The sequence below is a fragment of the Anomaloglossus baeobatrachus genome, chromosome 3 (genome assembly GCF_048569485.1).
Source record: "Anomaloglossus baeobatrachus isolate aAnoBae1 chromosome 3, aAnoBae1.hap1, whole genome shotgun sequence".
NCBI lineage: Eukaryota > Metazoa > Chordata > Amphibia > Anura > Aromobatidae > Anomaloglossus > Anomaloglossus baeobatrachus.
The window spans coordinates 11,367,162-11,387,318 of record NC_134355.1 but is presented as its reverse complement, the minus strand read 5'-3'; the positions used below and the strand labels follow the sequence as shown (position 1 = coordinate 11,387,318).

Genomic DNA, 20,157 nt, shown 5'->3' with positions numbered 1-20,157 from the left:
TCCACAGCCGCCGCTCCCCTCCACAGCCGCACACCGCGCTCCACAGCCGCCGCTCCCCTCCACAGCCGCACACCGCGCTCCATAGCCGCCGCTCCCCTCCACAGCCGCACACCACGCTCCACAGCCGCCGCTCCCCTCCACAGCCGCACACCGCGCTCCACAGCCGCCGCTCCCCTCCACAGCCGCACACCGCGCTCCACAGCCGCCGCTCCCCTCCACAGCCGCACACCGCGCTCCACAGCCGCCGCTCCCCTCCACAGCCGCACACAACACAAGACGGAAGAAACAGCTGCCGAGAGTCATCACCCCGGACTATAACCAGGAGATGACTCACAGATAACTGCAAACACGACAACGCTGCAGACTGTCCAAAATATAAGAGCAGTGTGCAGGCTAAATCCTGACCATAGGAGCAGTATTATAGTAGTTATATTCTTATATATAGGGGGCAGTATTATAGTAGTTATATACTTGTACATAGGGGGCAGTATTATAGTAGTTATATTCTTGTACATAGCGGCAGTATTATAGTAGTTATATTCTTGTATATAGGGGGCAGTATTATAGTAGTTATATTCTTGTATATAGGGGGCAGTATTATCTATATATATATATAATTGCCTTATTCTGTCTGTCTGTCTGTCATGCTCCAAAATTGTGTCCTTACGGTGACACAAAGCTGATTGGCCGCTGGGCTCGCCATGGCCCCGCCCCCCCACACGGATTGGCCGCTCGCCCAGGCTGCGCCCCCACAAGGATTGGCCAGCCGCTCGCCCAGGCTCCGCCCCCCCCCACAGATTGGCCTCTCGCCCCGGCACCCTGCAGGCATTGGCAATTCGGCCACACCACGCCCCGCCCCCCTCACGCAATGCACGCTAGCTCTGGCCCCGCCCCCTCCCTCCCCCCGCGCATTCCCCGAACTGACACGGCTGTCACGGAGGTGTGGATACGTTGGTAACCATGCTCGCATGGTTACAAGCGCATCAAGGTCCTGCTGCGGCGGAAGATCCACACGCACACACATAACAGCACACACACAAACATACACACACATCAGATCACACTCACTCGCACAGCATCCGGCGATATCGCTTGCTTCTCGGCCTCGATACTGTGCTGTTGTGACCTTCCAGGACCTGACGGAGGATCACATGGCCAGAGGCATGTGGTATCTCCGGATGTTGTGAGTGTGAGCGCGTATGTGCGATATCGTCAGTGTCTGTGTGTGTGAGTGTATGCGATCGGGTGTGTGTGAGTGGATGTGATCGGGTGTGTGTGAGTGGATGCGATCGGGTGTGTGTGAGTGGATGCGATCGGGTGTGTGTGAGTGGATGCGATCGGGTGTGTGTGAGTGGATGCGATCGGGTGTGTGAGTGTCGGCAGAGGAGCACGGCGTGCTGGAGGAGGCTGGGAGCAGAGAGGCTGATCATGGGGAAGGCTGGGAGGGGGAGGCTGATGCTGGGGGAGACTGGGAGGGGAAGGCTGATGCTGAAGGAGGCTGGGAGGGGGAGGCTGGGAGGAAGGAGGCTGGGAGGAGAGAGGCTGATCCTGGGGAAGGCTGGGAAGGGGAGGCTGATGCTGAGGGAGGCTGGAAGGAGAGAGGCTGATGCTGGGGGAGGCTGAAAGGAGAGAGGCTGAGGCTGGGAGGAGAGAGGCTGATGCTGGGGAAGGCTGATGCTGAGGGAGGCTGGGAGGGGAAAGCTGATGCTGGGGAAGGCTGGGAGGACGGAGGCTGGGAGGAGAGAGGCTGATCCTGGGGAAGGCTGGGAGAGGGAGGCTGATGCTGGGGGAGGCTGGAAGGAGAGAGGCTGATGCTGGGGGAGGCTGGAAGAAGAGAGGCTGATGCTGGGGGAGGCTGATGCTGGGGGAGGCTGGGAGGAGAGAAGCTGATGCTGGGGAAGGCTGGGAGGAGAGAGGCTGATGCTGGGGACAGAGAGGAGAGGCTGATGCTGGGAGGAGAGAGGCTGATGCTGGGATGAGAGAGGCTGATGCTGGGAGGAGAGAGGCTGATGCTGGGGGAGGCTGGGAGGGGGAGGCTGATGCTGGGGGAGGCTGGGACGAGGGAGGCTGATGCTGGGGGAGGCTGATGCTTGGGGAGGCTGATGCTGGGGGAGGCTGGAAGGAGAGAGGCTGATGCTGGTGGAGGCTGATGCTTGGGGAGGCTGATGCTGGGGGAGACTGGGAGGGGAAGGCTGATGCTGAGGGAGGCTGGGAGGGGGAGGCTGGGAGGAAGGAGGCTGGGAGGAGAGAGGCTGATCCTGGGGAAGGCTGGGAACGGGAGGCTGATGCTGAGGGAGGCTGGAAGGAGAGAGGCTGATGCTGGGGGAGGCTGGAAGGAGAGAGGCTGATGCTGGTGGAGGCTGATGCTTGGGGAGGCTGATGCTGGGGGAGACTGGGAGTGGAAGGCTGATGCTGAGGGAGGCTGGGAGGGGGAGGCTGGGAGGAAGGAGGCTGGGAGGAGAGAGGCTGATCCTGGGGAAGGCTGGGAAGGGGAGGCTGATGCTGAGGGAGGCTGGAAGGAGAGAGGCTGATGCTGGGGGAGGCTGAAAGGAGAGAGGCTGAGGCTGGGAGGAGAGAGGCTGATGCTGGGGAAGGCTGATGCTGAGGGAGGCTGGGAGGGGAAAGCTGATGCTGGGGAAGGCTGGGAGGAGAGAGGCTGATCCTGGGGAAGGCTGGGAGAGGGAGGCTGATGCTGGAGGAGGCTGGAAGGAGAGAGCCTGATGCTGGTGGAGGCTGATGCTGGGGGAGGCTGGAAGGAGAGAGGCTGATGCTGGTGGAGGCTGATGCTTGGGGAGGCTGGGAGAGGGAGGCTGATGCTGAGGGAGGCTGGGAGGAGGGAGGCTGGGAGAGGTAGGCTGAGAGAAGAGAGGCTGATGCTGGGGGAGGCTGATGCTGGGGGAGGCTGGGAGAGGGAGGCTGATGCTGGGGGAGGGTGGGAGGAGGGAGGCTGGGAGGAGAGAGGCTGATGCTGGGGAAGGCTGGGAGGAGAGAGGCTGATGCTGGGGACAGAGAGGAGAGGCTGATGCTGGGAGGAGAGAGGCTGATGCTGGGAGGAGAGAGGCTGATGCTGGGGGCAGAGAAGCTGATGCTGGGCGCAGAGAGGCTGATGCTGGTGCAGCATGGGGGATGGAGCACGATGGGGGGGTGCGCAGCATCGGGGATGGAGCATGATGGGGGGGTGCGCAGCATCGGGGATGGAGCACGATGGGGAGTGCGGAGTATGGCGGATGGAGCACGTTTGGGAGTGCGCAGCATGGCGGATGGAGCACGTTTGGGAGTGCGCAGCATGGCGGATGGAGCACGTTTGGGAGATGGAGCACGATGGGGGGTGCGCAGCATAGGGGATGGAGCACGATGGGGAGTGCGCTGCATGGGGGATGGAGCACGATGGGGAGTGCGCTGCATGGGGGATGGAGCACGTTTGGGAGTGCGCACCTCCCCCCAACACACACACACACACACACACACACACACACGCGCGCGCACTGCACAACACACCACACACACTGGGAACCACAAACAACTGCCCTACACAGACACCCACACACACAGACAACGCTGCACACACACAACACCCAACACACAAACACCGCGGCACACACAAATATACGCACATACCGCACAACACACACATTGCACAAAACATACCTCCCCCCAAAACACACCACACACACAAACCGCGCAACACACACACACACAACGCGACAGACACACAGCGCTCCACAAACAACGCAACACACGCAACACACATACAACACCGCTCTCACCCCCCGTCACACCCAGACAACACCCAGAACATGTACAGCCCCTACACAAACACTTGGTAACTACACACAACAACATCTATATAACAAAAATCATACATGAACTACACAATACGTAAATTCTAGAATACCCGATGCGTAGAATCGGGCCACCTTCTAGTAGTAGTTATATTCTTGTACATAGGAGCAGTATTATAGTAGTTATATTCTTGTATATAGGAGGCAGTATTATAGGAGTTATATTCTTGCACATAGGAGCAGTATTATAGGAGTTATATTCTTTTACATAGGGGCAGTATTATAGTAGTTATATTCTTGTGCATGGGGGCAGTATTATAGTAGTTATATTCTTGTACATATTGGCAGCATTATAGTAGTTATATTCCTGTACATAGGGAGCAGTATTATAGTAGTTATATTCTTGTATATAGGGGGCAGTATTATAGTAGTTATATTCTTATACATAGGGGGCAGTATTATAGTAGTTATAGTCTTGTACATAGGAGCAGTATTATAGTAGTTATATTCTTGTACATAGGAGCAGTATATAGTAGTTATATTCTTGTACATAGGAGCGGTATTATAGTAGTTATATTCTTGTACATAGGAGCAGTATTATAGTAGTTATATTCTTGTACATAGGAGCAGTATTATAGTAGTTATATTCTTGTACATAGGGAGCAGTATTATAGTAGTTATATTCTTGTACATAGGGAGCAGTATTATAGTAGTTATATTCTTGTACATAGGAGCAGTATTATAGTAGTTATATTCTTGTACATAGGAGCAGTATTATAGTAGTTATATTCTTGTACATAGGGGGCAGTATTATAGTAGTTATATTCTTGTACATAGGGAGCAGTATTATAGTAGTTATATTCTTGTACATAGGAGCAGTATTATAGTAGTTATATTCTTGTACATAGGGGGCAGTATTATAGTAGTTATATTCTTGTACATAGGGAGCAGTATTATAGTAGTTATATTCTTGTACATAGGAGCAGTATTATAGTAGTTATATTCTTGTACATAGGGGGGCAGTATTATAGTAGTTATATTCTTGTACATAAAAGCAGTATTATAGTAGTTATATTCTTGTACATAAGGGCAGTATTATAGTAGTTATATTCTTGTACATAGGGGCAGTATTATAGCAGTTATATTCTTGTACATAGGGGCAGTATTATAGCAGTTATATTCTTGTACATAGGGGCAGTATTATAGTAGTTATATTCTTGTACATAGGGGCAGTATTATAGTAGTTATATTCTTGTATATAGGGGCAGTAATATAGTAGTTATATTCTTGTATATAGGGGCAGTAATATAGTAGTTATATTCTTGTATATAGGGGCAGTATTATAGTAGTTATATTCTTGTACAGAGGGGCAGTATTATAGTAGTTATATTCTTGTACATAGGAGCAGTATTATAGTAGTTATATTCTTGTATATAGGAGCAGTATTATAGTAGTTATATTCTTGTATATAGGGGCAGTATTATAGTGGTTATATTCTTGTACATAGGGGCAGTATTATAGGAGTTATATTCTTGTATATAGGGGGCAGTATTATAGTAGTTATATTCTTGTACATAGGGGGGCAGTATTATAGTAGTTATATTCTTGTAAATAGGGGGCAGTATTATAGTAGTTATATTCTTGTACATAGGGGGGCAGTATTATAGTAGTTATATTCTTGTATATAGGGGGCAGTATTATAGTAGTTATATTCTTGTAAATAGGGGGCAGTATTATAGTAGTTATATTCTTGTACATAGGGGCAGTATTATAGTGGTTATATTCTTGTACATAGGGGCAGTATTATAGGAGTTATATTCTTGTAAATAGGGGGCAGTATTATAGTAGTTATATTCTTGTACATAGGAGCAGTATTATAGTAGTTATATTCTTGTAAATAGGGGGCAGTATTATAGTAGTTATATTCTTGTACATAGGGGCAGTATTATAGTGGTTATATTCTTGTACATAGGGGCAGTATTATAGGAGTTATATTCTTGTACACCTCTATGCAGATTTTTATTAAAACATACATAACTCATCATACAGTGACATCTATCATTATTTGCTTTTGTTATATGTTCGGAGAAGGAAAGAAGCGGAATTATAAAGGGATTCCCATAAAGTCAGGGAAGGAGAGAAGCTTTCTGAGGAGACGATATGTTCCGGCAATGGCTTCTTATTTTAGCCAATACATGAGGGTCTCGGTGATCTCAGGACTCTCCTTGTAATGGAAGAAAGAGGTGACTCAGTTTTTTAAACTTTTTTGCTGTGCCAATCGTGAGAAATCTAGAGACAAAGTCCTGTGCAAATCAGGCTGGCAGTGCACAGGGGGCGTGTCCACGGAAGCTGCCCACGTACAGTGACCCGCCCCTGTGCACTTGCAGCCTGATTTGCATGCGCGTTATATACTAGATTTCTCCTGTCACATTGGACCTCTACAAAGAAGGAATCATTTTAATAGGGAGACGAGTATCTACCCCACCGTAATGCGACTTGTATATGTGGAAACATAGTGGAAGGTTCCTTTTAAGGGGGCGCCCCATCCCTAAGGTCACAATAAGCGTAAAACCCAAAATAACAAATGCAGCATTATGAAAGGCCGATACACCACTACTGCACAGGGGTCACCACCACCAGCAGAGCAGGGGGGATTGTGCAGTATGAGGGGTCCGTACTCCGCTCCTGCACAGGGGTCACCACCGCCAGCAGAGCAGGGGGATTGTGCAGTATGAGGGGCCGCACTCCGCTCCTGCACAGGGGTCACCACCACCAGCAGAGCAGGGGGATTGTGCAGTATGAGGGGCCGCACTCCGCTCCTGCACAGGGGTCACCACCACCAGCAGAGCAGGGGGGATTGTGCAGTATGAGGGGCCGCACTCCGCTCCTGCACAGGGGCCACCACCAGCAGCAGAGCAGGGGGATTGTGCAGTATGAGGGGCCGCACTATGCTCCTGCACAGGGGTCACCACCACCAGCAGAGCAGGGGGATTGTGCAGTATGAGGGGCCGCACTCCGCTCCTGCACAGGGGTCACCACCACCAGCAGAGCAGGGGGATTGTGCACTATGAGGGGTCCGTACTCCGCTCCTGCACAGGGGTCACCACCGCCAGCAGAGCAGGGGGATTGTGCAGTATGAGGGGCCGCACTCCGCTCCTGCACAGGGGTCACCACCGCCGGCAGAGCAGGGGGATTGTGCAGTATGAGGGGCCGCACTCCGCTCCTGCACAGGGGTCACCACCGCCGGCAGAGCAGGGGGATTGTGCAGTATGAGGGGCCGCACTCCGCTCCTGCACAGGGGCCACCACCAGCAGAGCAGGGGGATTGTGCAGTATGAGGGGCCTCCTGGATAGAAGTGAATTAGGATAAAATGAAGCAGAACATTCTCCGTAGAAGGAAACGCTCCGGAGTCTCTCTGGCCGGGTGCCCGGTGGCGGTGACCTGCAGGCGTCTGTGACGGGCGCCGGGCTCTGTGGTCGCCAGCGTACGACTGTCAGTGACCAGATATGAGCCGCCGCTGGCCTCATTCACATCACACCTGACAAGAGCCGGCATAACTGCCCCATTATCAGGTGATGAGGGACGTTACCAAGAGCGGGGCGAGGGGCGAGCAAAATACATGAGCACTACAACTCCCAGCATAGCCCGAACACTGGATATAACCAGACTAATGTTCTACGTCACTGTGTACATGGAGGACTACAACCCCCAGCATGACTTGATGCTGTACATGGATATTAGACTGTCTGCATGGAGGACTACAACCCCCAGCATGGTGTGATCGCTGTGCGTCTGTCAGGAGCTCGCTCAGGAATGTGAACGTTTCTGGACTTTTTTCTATTGTTTTCTTCTCCGTGTTCCGGGCGTTTTCCCTTTTTCCCGCGCTGTCGCTCTTCGCTCCGGAAGTGAAGCTGTTATTTCCGCGCTGTTCTGTGGCCTCTGCACATAACTGCGGATTTACATACATCGATTTTACAAGAATCCATAAAGATAATAGTTTTCCACTTTTACTCCCCTCGTTTGATTCTTCACACCAAACTCAGGGGCGTCTGGAGTCAGAGGCGCTGATTCATTTGGGGGTGAACGCCGCTTAATAAATCACCAAGTCTGAAAACCTGTGTGACCCCCCCCCCCAGCGCCACAAATCCATCTCCACTCAGCAGGGCCGCCACTAGGAATGTCAGGGCCCCATACTGGCAACATTTTCGGGCCCCCTTCAGGCTCCACCCCAGCTCTGCCTCCTCCCCTCAAACTTTCCACAGTCCCACCACCACTCTTATAAAAAACACTTATTTTTATATATATATATATAAAATATGTGCACTTGCACATATGGCCAAAAGTGTTAGCACTCTTGAAGTTGTTCCAGAAAATGAAGTATTTCACTTACAAAATTAATAATACACCCCTTACACCGCCCCTCTCCACAACATATCCTCTCACTGCCCCACTCCATAATATCTCATCTATACTGCCCCATGTATAATATCCCCCCACACAATGCCCCTCTGTATAATATCCCCCCACACTCACAACCCCTCTGTGTAATATCCCCCTTAAACACACACTGCCCCTCTGTATAATATCCCCCCACACACACTGCCCTTCTGTATAATATACATCACACACTTCCTCTCTGTATAATATCCACACACACACACACACACACACACACACTACCTGTCTGTATAATCTCTAACACACACTGCCTCTCTGTATAATAGTTATCCCCCACATTGCCCCTCTTTATAATATCCTCCACACACACTGCCTCTCTGTATAATATCCACACACACATTACCTGTTTATATAATAGCTCTCCCACACACTGCTTCTCTGTATAATATCCCCTACACACTGTTCCTATGTATAATATACCCACACACACTGTTCCTCTGTATAATATCCCCCACACAACCTGCTACTCTGTATAATATCCTCCCACACACTGCCTCTCTGTATAATTTCCCCCACACACTGCCTCTCTGTATAATATCCCCAACACACATTGCCCCACTGTATAATATCCCGTCAGATACGCTGCCCCTCTGTATCTTATTCTACAGACACACTGCCTCTCTGTATAATATCACACATACATACACTGTCTCTATGTATAAATTCCCCCCCAAAAAAACTGCTCCTCGCAACATGTTGTTAAGAATGAAATAGTGGGCTCCACAGTATAATAAATAGAAATAAAGGGAGGGGCAGTAACAAAAATATGCAAAAAAATGAATTGTAACATGAGAGGAAAAAAGTTGCAAAGTAAAAATGTGCACCCCCAGCTATTTATATATAAACATGGCTTTTATTGATACAAACCATATAAGGCTGACAAAAAACAAAGGTTAAAAACACAATTATCAAGAGAAAAAGAAAGGATGAAATAAGGAGATGGACATAATAATCCTGTACTTATCCCCAATGAAGTATCAGGGCACTGATAATAGAACGCACAATAAGTATATAAACGAAGCAGTGTCTGCAGATACATAATATAATTCCAAAGCAGAGAATACGGGCTGTAAAGCCTCATCTTAAAGGTAATGTGGCAGTAAGTCAATAGAGGGTAGGTTTTCAACCTTTATTTTTGTCAGCCTTATATGTTTTGTTAAAATAAAAGCCAAGTTTATATATGTTCCCCTCCTGTTATATATCCCCATCACGGGCCCCTCCTAGTATACACTACAGTTCAAACGTTTAGGGTCACTTAGATATTTCTTTAGTTTTGAAAGAAAAGCACATTATTTTTCAATGAAGCTCACATTACATTACACAGAAATCCCCTCTATACATTGTTATGCGGTAAATGACTATTCTCGCTGCAAACGTCTGGTGTGTAATGCAATATCTGCATAGGTGAATAGAGGCCCATTTCCAACAACCACCACTCCAGTGCTCTAATGGTACATTGTGTTAGGTAACTGTGTTAGAAGGCTAATGGATGTTTAGAAATCCCTTGAAAACCCTTGTGCCAGTATGTTAGCACAGCTGAAAACAGCTTTGCTGATTAGAGAAGCTATAAAACTGACCTTCCTTTTAGCCAGTTTAGAATCTGGAGCATTACATTTGTTGCTTCCATTAAACTCTCAAAATGGGCAGAAAAAGAGAACTTTCCTGTGAAACTCGACAGTCTATTCTTGTTCTTAGAAATTAAGGATATTCATGAGAGAAATTGCCTAGAAACTGAAGATTCCTACATCGGTGTGTACTACTCCCTTCAGAGGAGAGCACAAACAGGCTGTAACCAGAGTAGAGAGAAGTGGAGGCCGCGCTGCACAACTGAGGAGAGCACAAACAGGCTGTAACCAGAGTAGAGAGAAAAGGAGGACGCGCTGCACAACTGAGGAGAGCACAAACAGGCTGTAACCAGAGTAGAGAGAAGTGGAGGCCGCACTGCACAACTGAGGAGAGCACAAACAGGCTGTAACCAGAGTAGAGAGAAGTGGAGGCCGCGCTGCACAACTGAGCAACAAGACAAGTGCATTACAGTCTCTAGTGTGAGAAATCCACACCTCACAGGTCCTCATCTGGGAGCTTCATTACATAGCACCCACAAAACACCAGTGTCATCACCTACAGTGAAGAGGCGACTCCGGGATGCCGGCCTTCAGGGCAGAGTGGCAAAGAAAAAGCCATATCTGAGACTGGCTAATAAAAGGAAAAGATTAATATGGGCAAAAGAACACAGACATTGGACAGCGGAAGATTGAAAAAAGTGTCATTGACAGACGAATCGAAGATTGAGGTGTTTGGATCACACAGAAGAACATTTGTGAGACACAGAACAACTGAAAAGATGCTGGAAGACTGCCTGACACCATCTGTCAAGCATGGTGGAGGTATGTGATGGTCTGGGGTTGCTTTGTGCTGGTAAAGTGAAAGATTTGTGCAATGTAAAAGGGACTTTGAATTAGGAAGGCTATCACTCTATTTTACACCGCCATGCCATACCCTGTGGACAGCGCTTGATTGGAGCCAATTTCATCCTACAACAGGATGATGACCCAAAGCCACCTCCAAATTATCCATGAATTTTTTAGGAAAGAAGCCGGCAGCTGGTATTCTATCCTTAATGGAGTGGCCAGCCCAGTCACCAGACCTCAACCCTATAGAGCTGTTGTGGGGGCAGCGTGACCGTATGGTGCCAAAAAGTGCCCATCAAGACAATCCAACTTGTGGGGGGGGGGGGGTCATGGGGGGAAATATCTCCAGATTACCTCCTCAAATTAACACCTAGACTGCCAGAGGTCTGCAAAGCTGGAATTGTGCAAAGGAGCGATCTATGCCGAAAGCAAAAAAGTGTGAAGAGGAAATTATTATGTCACGTAAAATCCTTATTTCTGACCTCGTCACTGTCTGGACAATATTCTCTATTCATTATGCAGCTCATATGATAAATACAAGTATGGAAAAGACACAATTGTCTGGGTGACCCCAAACTTTTGAACTGTAGTGTATGTATGCCCCCTCCTGATATATACGTCCCCCTCCTGGGACCCCAGCTCCTTATTGAAGAAAAATATTTCAAAGGGTTTTACAACATAAATCCCATTGGATGCGGGTTCCAGTCCTCAGTGATGTCACAACATAAACACCAGCAGAATCAGGAACACAATGCAATGATAACAAGTCAGAGGCCTTCACTCACCACTAGGGGGAGCTGAAAATGGATTAGTATGAACATGTGCAGGGAGCTCCCTCTAGTGGCAGCATCCAGCAGAATCATGTACAAGACTCATCTGCTCAACCGGGAATCACAAGGAGCAAGAATAAAACCAGAGCAAACATGTCAGAGAACCCGAACTATACAACATGAACTCCAAGTGTCAGTATCATTATCCTGTACCCCCAGTGTCATTATCCTGTACCCCCAGTGTCATTATCCTGTACCCCCAGTGTCATCATCCTGTACCCCCAGTGTCATCATCCTGTACCCCCAGTGTCATTATCCTGTACCCCCAGTGTCATTATCCTGTACCCCCAGTGTCATTATCCTGTACCCCCAGTGTCATTATCCTGTACCCCCAGTGTCATTATTCTGTACCCCCAGTGTCATTATCCTGTACCCCCAGTGTCATTATCCTGTACCCCCAGTGTCATTATCCTGTACCCCCAGTGTCATTATCCTGTACCCCCAGTGTCATTATCCTGTACCCCCAGTGTCATTATCCTGTACCCCCAGTGTCATTATCCTGTATCCCCAGTGTCATTATCCTGTACCCCCAGTGTCATTATCCTGTACCCCCAGTGTCATTATCCTGTACCCCCAGTGTCATTATCCTGTACCCCCAGTGTCATTATCCTGTACCCCCAGTGTCATTATTCTGTACCCCCAGTGTCATTATCCTGTACCCCCAGTGTCATTATCCTGTACCCCCAGTGTCAGTGTCATTATCCTGTACCCCCAGTGTCATTATCCTGTACCCCCAGTGTCATTATCCTGTACCCCCAGTGTCATTATCCTGTACCCCCAGTGTCATTATCCTGTACCCCCAGTGTCATTATCCTGTATCCCCAGTGTCATTATCCTGTACCCCCAGTGTCATTATCCTGTACCCCCAGTGTCATTATCCTGTACCCCCAGTGTCATTATCCTGTACCCCCAGTGTCATTATCCTGTACCCCACTGTCATTATCCTGTACCCCCAGTGTCATTATCCTGTACCCCCAGTGTCATTATCCTGTACCCCCAGTGTCATTATCCTGTACCCCCAGTGTCAGTGTCATTATCCTGTACCCCCAGTGTCATTATTCTGTACCCCCAGTGTCATTATCCTGTACCCCCAGTGTCAGTGTCATTATCCTGTACCCCCAGTGTCATTATCCTGTACCCCCAGTGTCAGTGTCATTATCCTGTACCCCCAGTGTCATTATCCTGTACCCCCAGTGTCAGTGTCATTATCCTGTACCCCCAGTGTCAGTGTCATTATACTGTACCCCCAGTGTCATTATCCTGTACCCCCAGTGTCAGTGTCATTATCCTGTACCCCCAGTGTCATTATCCTGTACCCCCAGTGTCATTATCCTGTACCCCCAGTGTCAGCGTCATTATCCTGTACCCCCAGTGTCAGCGTCATTATCCTGTACCCCCAGTGTCAGTGTCATTATCCTGTACCTCCAGTGTCATTATCCTGTACCCCCAGTGTCATTATCCTGCACCCCCAGTGTCATTATCCTGCACCCCCAGTGTCATTATCCTGCACCCCCAGTGTCATTATCCTGCACCCCCAGTGTCATTATCCTGTACCCCCAGTGTCATTATCCTGTACCTCCAGTGTCATTATCCTGTACCTCCAGTGTCATTATCCTGTACCCCCAGTGTCATTATCCTGCACCCCCAGTGTCATTATCCTGCACCCCCAGTGTCATTATCCTGTACCCCCAGTGTCATTATCCTGCACCCCCAGTGTCATTATCCTGCACCCCCAGTGTCATTATCCTGCACCCCCAGTGTCATTATCCTGCACCCCCAGTGTCATTATCCTGCACCCCCAGTGTCATTATCCTGCACCCCCAGTGTCATTATCCTGTACCCCCAGTGTCATTATCCTGTACCCCCAGTGTCAGTGTCATTATCCTGTACCTCCAGTGTCATTATCCTGCACCCCCAGTGTCATTATCCTGCACCCCCAGTGTCATTATCCTGCACCCCAGTGTCATTATCCTGTACCCCCAGTGTCATTATCCTGTACCCCCAGTGTCAGTGTCATTATCCTGTACCCCCAGTGTCAGTGTCATTATCCTGTACCCCCAGTGTCAGTGTCATTATCCTGTACCCCCAGTGTCAGTGTCATTATCCTGTACCCCCAGTGTCAGTGTCATTATCCTGTACCCCCAGTGTCATTATCCTGTACCCCCAGTGTCATTATCCTGTACCCCCAGTGTCAGTGTCATTATCCTGTACCCCCAGTGTCATTATCCTGCACCCCCAGTGTCATTATCCTGCACCCCCAGTGTCATTATCCTGCACCCCCAGTGTCATTATCCTGTACCCCCAGTGTCATTATCCTGTACCCCCAGGGTCAGTGTCATTATCCTGTACCCCCAGTGTCAGTGTCATTATCCTGTACCCCAGTGTCAGTGTCATTATCCTGTACCCCAGTGTCATTGTCATTATCCTGTACCCCCAGTGTCATTATCCTGTACCCCCAGTGTCAGTGTCATTATTCTGTACCCCAGTGTCAGTGTCATTATCTTGTACCCCCAGTGTCAGTGTCATTATCCTGTACCCCAGTGTCAGCGTCATTATCCTGTACCCCCAGTGTCAGTGTCATTATTCTGTACCCCAGTGTCAGTGTCATTATCTTGTACCCCCAGTGTCAGTGTCATTATCCTGTACCCCAGTGTCAGCGTCATTATCCTGTACCCCCAGTGTCATTATCCTGTTCCCCCAGTGTCAGTGTCATTATTCTGTACCCCAGTGTCAGTGTCATTATCCTGTACCCCCAGTGTCAGTGTCATTATCCTGTACCCCAGTGTCAGTGTCATTATCCTGTACCCCAGTGTCAGTGTCATTATCCTGTACCCCCAGTGTCATTATCCTGTACCCCCAGTGTCAGTGTCATTATTCTGTACCCCAGTGTCAGTGTCATTATCTTGTACCCCCAGTGTCAGTGTCATTATCCTGTACCCCAGTGTCAGCGTCATTATCCTGTACCCCCAGTGTCAGTGTCATTATTCTGTACCCCAGTGTCAGTGTCATTATCTTGTACCCCCAGTGTCAGTGTCATTATCCTGTACCCCAGTGTCAGCGTCATTATCCTGTACCCCCAGTGTCATTATCCTGTTCCCCCAGTGTCAGTGTCATTATTCTGTACCCCAGTGTCAGTGTCATTATCCTGTACCCCCAGTGTCAGTGTCATTATCCTGTACCCCAGTGTCAGTATCATTATCCTGTACCCCCAGTGTCAGCGTCATTATCCTGTACCCCAGTGTCAGTGTCATTATCCTGTACCCCCAGTGTCAGTGTCATTATCCTGTACCCCAGTGTCAGTGTCATTATCCTGTACCCCCCAGTGTCATTATCCTGTACCCCCAGTGTCAGCGTCATTATCCTGTACCCCAGTGTCAGTGTCATTATCCTGTACCCCCCAGTGTCATTATCCTGTACCCCCAGTGTCAGTGTCATTATCCTGTACCTCCAGTGTCAGTGTCATTATCCTGTACCCCCAGTGTCATTATCCTGTACCCCCCAGTGTCATTATCCTGTACCCCCAGTGTCAGCGTCATTATCCTGTACCCCAGTGTCAGTGTCATTATCCTGTACCCCCAGTGTCATTATCCTGTACCCCCAATGTCAGTGTTACTTTGCCTTGTCAGCGTCTGATTTTTGGGGGGCTTCGGTTTCTTCCCTGCTCGGACAGCGGGGTGCCCTTTTGCATATCTCGGGGGCACACTCCCGCTATCTGTTGTATATGGCGATGATGCCGGATATGAGTTTTCGTCTCAGGTAAAGTTGTGAATAGCACGGCGATGCCAGCTATTATTAACCCCTTCCTGGCAGAGGTCACACACTGCGGGGTCCCGGGAACTGACTCCAATCACATCTCCAGGTACAAGGTGATCCAAGGACAGTGTGGGGCTGTGAGGGGTGGAATACTTTCGCACACCTTCCACACACAGACTGTTATCCATCAGAGTGCGATTCTCCGCACCGCTGCCATGCATGGAGGGTTAACCCTCTCACCGCCGCAGTCCCCACAATCTTCTTACCTGCTTTCTGGATCCTGAATTCACCATCTCCAGAAGTAGGAAAAAAGTGAGGATGGATCTGGAGAGGATCATCTGGAGGCGTCCGGAGCCCAGGAGCAGAATCCGAGGAGTCACAGCTGAGGAGGACAACCAGGAGCGAGACCAGGAGCAGGTGAGTGAGAGGAGGGCAAGAAGCTGAGGAGGCGACTGACAGGACCAGAAGTGCAGCAGCAACGGCAGAGAGGAGGGCGAGAGGCAGACATGATGTACCAGCGAGCGACGAGGGGCGAGAAGCCAATCACTGACACCAGCAGGGAGGGAAGCACACAGCGTCAGACATAGAGCCGAGGCGCAGAACCCCGGAGAACTCACCGGCAGGTCCCATGTAACACCACAGATAACGGTGATAAGTGCAGATAATGGAGTAGATGTCACCTGCAGTCCTATGTAACACCACAGATAACACAGTGATATCTCTGAGTACAGATAATGTAGTAGATGTCACCTGCAGTCCTATGTAACACCACAGATAACACAGTTATATCTCTCTGAGTACAGATAATGTAGTAGATGTCACCTGCAGTCCTATGTAACACCACAGATAACACAGTGATATCTCTGAGTACAGATCATATAGTAGACGTCACCTGCAGTCCTATGTAACACCACAGATAACACAGTGATATCTCTCTGAGTACAGATAATGTAGTAATGTCACCTGCAGTCCTATGTAACACCACAGATAACACAGTGATATCTCTGAGCACAGATAATGTAGTAGATGTCACCTGCAGTCCTATGTAACACCACAGATAACACAGTGATATCTCTGAGTACAGATAATGTAGTAGATGTCACCTGCAGTCCTATGTAACACCACAGATAACACAGGGATATCTCTGAGTACAGATAATGTAGTAGATGTCACCTGCAGTCCTATGTAACACCACAGATAGACACAGTGCTATCTCTGGAGTACAGAGAATGTAGTATATGTCACCTGCAGTCCTATGTAACACCACAGATAACACAGTGATATATCTCTGAGTACAGATAATGTAGTATATGTCACCTGCAGTCCTATGTAACACCACAGATAACACAGTGATATCTCTGAGTACAGATAATGTAGTAGATGTCACCTGCAGTCCTATGTAACATCACAGATAACACAGTGATATCTCTGAGTACAGATAATGTAGTAGATGCACCGGCAGTCCTATGTAACGCCACAGATAACACAGTGATATCTCTGAGGACAGATAATGTAGTAGATGTCACCTGCAGTCCTATGTAACACCACAGATAACACAGTGATATCTCTGAGTACTGATAATGTATTCGATGTCACCTGCAGTCCTATGTAACACCACAGATAACACAGTGATATCTCTGAGTACAGATAATGTAGTAGATGTCACCTGCAGTCCTATGTAACACCACAGATAACACAGTGATATCTCTCTGAGTATAGATAATGTAGTAGATGCAGGGCCGGATTATAGGCGGGGCAGGCGGGGCTTCAGCCCCGGGGCCCCCCACCATCAGAGCTTCCAAGGGGGCCCCCACCACCAGGGCCATACTTGCCACCCATCAGCAATATTTTTTTTTTTTTTCTTCACACCCTCTCCCCCTCCGTAAAGACAGTCTAATAAATCAGCTGTGTTTTCGGGGGGGGGTGCGGCGCACCTACATTTATTTGTATCTGCGTCTCTAAGACGCAAAAAACAAAACTGCGGGGCGCAGGATGCTGATTGACCCCGGAAGTAGTTTGTACTTCCCGGGGTCAGAGGTATGCCTGCTCCCTGCTCTGCTGTGGGGTCCAATGCCGCGGCCGTCACAGCAGGACGCCGCCGCGGCCGTCACAGCAGGACGCCGCCGCCACGAGCGGCCGCATATGAGAAGACCGCCACCGCGGGCCGCATATGAGAAGACCGCCGCCGCGGCCGCATATGAGAAGACCGGCGCCGCGGCCGCATATGAGAAGACCGGCGCCGTGGCCAGGAGAGGAGACTCACCGGAGCAGGAGGATGGCCGCGGCACCGGAACAGCAGCAGGAGGACGGCGGCCTATAACGGAGCAGCAGGAGGATGGCATCAGAGCAGGTAAGGGCAGAGCTGAAGAAAGATGTGTGGTGTGTGAAGCAGAGCTGTGTGTGTGTGTGAAGCAGAGCTGTGTGTGAAGCAGAGCTGTGTGTGTGTAGCAAAGCTGTGTGTGTGTAGCAGAGCTGTGTGTGTGTGTGTAGCAGAGCTGTGTGTGTGTGTGTGTGAAGCAGAGCTGTGTGTGTGTGTGAAGCAGAGCTGTGTGTGTGTGTGAAGCAGAGCTGTGTGAAGCAGCTGTGTATTTGTGTGTGTGTGTGTGTGTGTGTGTGTGAAGCAGAGATGTGTGTGTGTGAAGCAGAGATGTGTGTGTGTGTGAAGCAGAGATGTGTGTGTGTGAAGCAGAGCTGTGTGTGTGTGTGTGTGTGTGTGTGTGTGAAGCAGAGCTGTGTGTGAAGCCGAGCTGTGTGTGAAGTAGAGCTGTGTGTGTGTGTCAGAGCTGTGTGTGTGTGTGTAGCAGAGCTGTGTGTGAAGCAGAGCTGTGTGTGTGTGTGTGAAGCAGAGCTGTGTGAAGCAGCTGTGTATTTGTGTGTGTGTGTGTGTGTGTAGCAGCTGTGTATTTGTGTGTGTGTGTGTGTGAAGCAGCTGTGTATTTGTGTGTGTGTGAAGCAGAGATGTGTGTGTGAAGCAGAGATGTGTGTGTGAAGCAGAGCTGTGTGTGTGTGAAGCAGAGCTGTGTGTGTGTGAAGCAGAGCTGTGTGTGTGTGTGAAGCAGAGCTGTGTGTGTGTGTGAAGCAGAGCTGTGTGTGAAGCAGAGCTGTGTGTGAAGCAGAGCTGTGTGTGTGTGTGAAGCAGAGCTGTGTGTGTGTGTGAAGCAGAGCTGTGTGTGTGTGTGAAGCAGAGCTGTGTGTGTGTGTGAAGCAGAGCTGTGTGTGTGTGAAGCAGAGCTGTGTGTGTGAAGCAGAGCTGTGTGTGTGAAGCAGAGCTGTGTGTGTGTGTGAAGCAGAGCTGTGTGTGTGTGTGAAGCAGAGCTGTGTGTGTGTATGTGAAGCAGAGCTGTGTGTGTGTGTGAAGCAGAGCTGTGTGTGTGTGTGAAGCAGAGCTGTGTGTGTGTGAAGCAGAGCTGTGTGTGTGTGTGAAGCAGCTGTGTGTGTGAAGCAGCTGTGTGTGTGATGCAGCTGTGTGTGTGTGTGTGTGTGTGTGTGTGGCAGAGCTGTGTGTGTGTGTGTGAAGCAGAGCTGTGTGTGTGTATATATGAATCAGAGCAGTCTGTGCGGCACCCCAGAGCGCTAAGCCACCCATCCCAGTAATGTGTACGCCACCAGAGCTGTTTGCCACTCCAGCAACATCTATGCCCCCCCCAGTAACGTCTATGCCCCCTGCCCCTCCTGTAATGTATATATTGTAGGCCCTAGCCCCTCCTGTGATGTATATACAGAAGTGCTGTGTCAGTGTGCATGTTGTGCAGTCATGTCTGTTAGTGATGGCCATCATGCAACACAGCCACATCTGTATCTGTATTGTACTGTGTATAAGTGACGGCTGTGAGTGATCCTGGACTGTATCTGTATTGTACTGTGTGTATAAGTGACGGCTGTGAGTGATCCTGGACTGTGTCTGTATTGTACTGTGTATAAGTGACTGCTGTGAGCTATCCTGGACTGTATCTGTATTGTACTGTGTATAAGTGGCGGCTGTGAGTGATCCTGGACTGTATCTGTATTGTACTGTGTGTATAACTGACAGCTGTGAGCTATCCTGGACTGTATCTGTATTGTACTGTGTATAAGTGGCGGCTGTGAGTGATCCTGGACTGTATCTGTATTGTACTGTGTGTATAACTGACAGCTGTGAGCTATCCTGGACTGTATCTGTATTGTACTGTGTGTATAAGTGGCGGCTGTGAGTGATCCTGGACTGTATCTGTATTGTACTGTGTGTATAACTGACAGCTGTGAGCTATCCTGGACTGTATCTGTATTGTACTGTGTGTATAACTGACAGCTGTGAGCTATCCTGGACTGTATCTGTATTGTACTGTGTGTATAAGTGACGGCTGTGAGTGATCCTGGACTGTATCTGTATTGTACTGTGTGTATAACTGACAGCTGTGAGCTATCCTGGACTGTATCTGTATTGTACTGTGTGTATAAGTGACGGCTGTGAGTGATCCTGGACTGTATCTGTATTGTACTGTGTGTATAAGTGACGGCTGTGAGTGATCCTGGACTGTATCTGTATTGTACTGTGTGTATAAGTGACGGCTGTGAGTGATCCTGGACTGTATCTGTATTGTACTGTGTGTATAAGTGACGGCTGTGAGTGATCCTGGACTGTATCTGTATTGTACTGTGTGTATAAGTGACGGCTGGTGAGTGATCCTGGACTGTATCTGTATTGTAGTCCTGTAAATCTGAATGTGGCAGAACAGGGTAAGATACATGTTCATTAAATTTATATCTAAATGCTACAGTTCGCGCTCTACTGTTATGGCTAAAAATGTTAACGTTTATGGGGCCCCCACCAGATTTTCTGCCCAGGGGCCCCCACCAACCTTAATCCGGCCCTGAGTAGATGTCACCTGCAGTCCTATGTAACACCACAGATAACACAGTGATATCTCTCTGAGTACAGATAAT

General features: G+C 49.2%; 1 protein-coding gene across 1 annotated transcript in view; it reads right to left on the bottom strand.

Moving 5' to 3' along the window:
• GLP1R (glucagon like peptide 1 receptor) overlaps positions 1–15,759 on the bottom strand; it is a gene marked incomplete at its 5' end in the record, with an annotated part of 395,725 nt that extends 379,966 nt beyond the window's left edge. Inside the window, one exon of the mRNA XM_075338923.1 lies at positions 15,501–15,759. Coding sequence (XP_075195038.1) covers positions 15,501–15,759 — 259 coding nt within the window. The remainder of the gene's footprint in view (positions 1–15,500) is intronic.
• Positions 15,760–20,157: the final 4,398 nt, after the last annotated feature.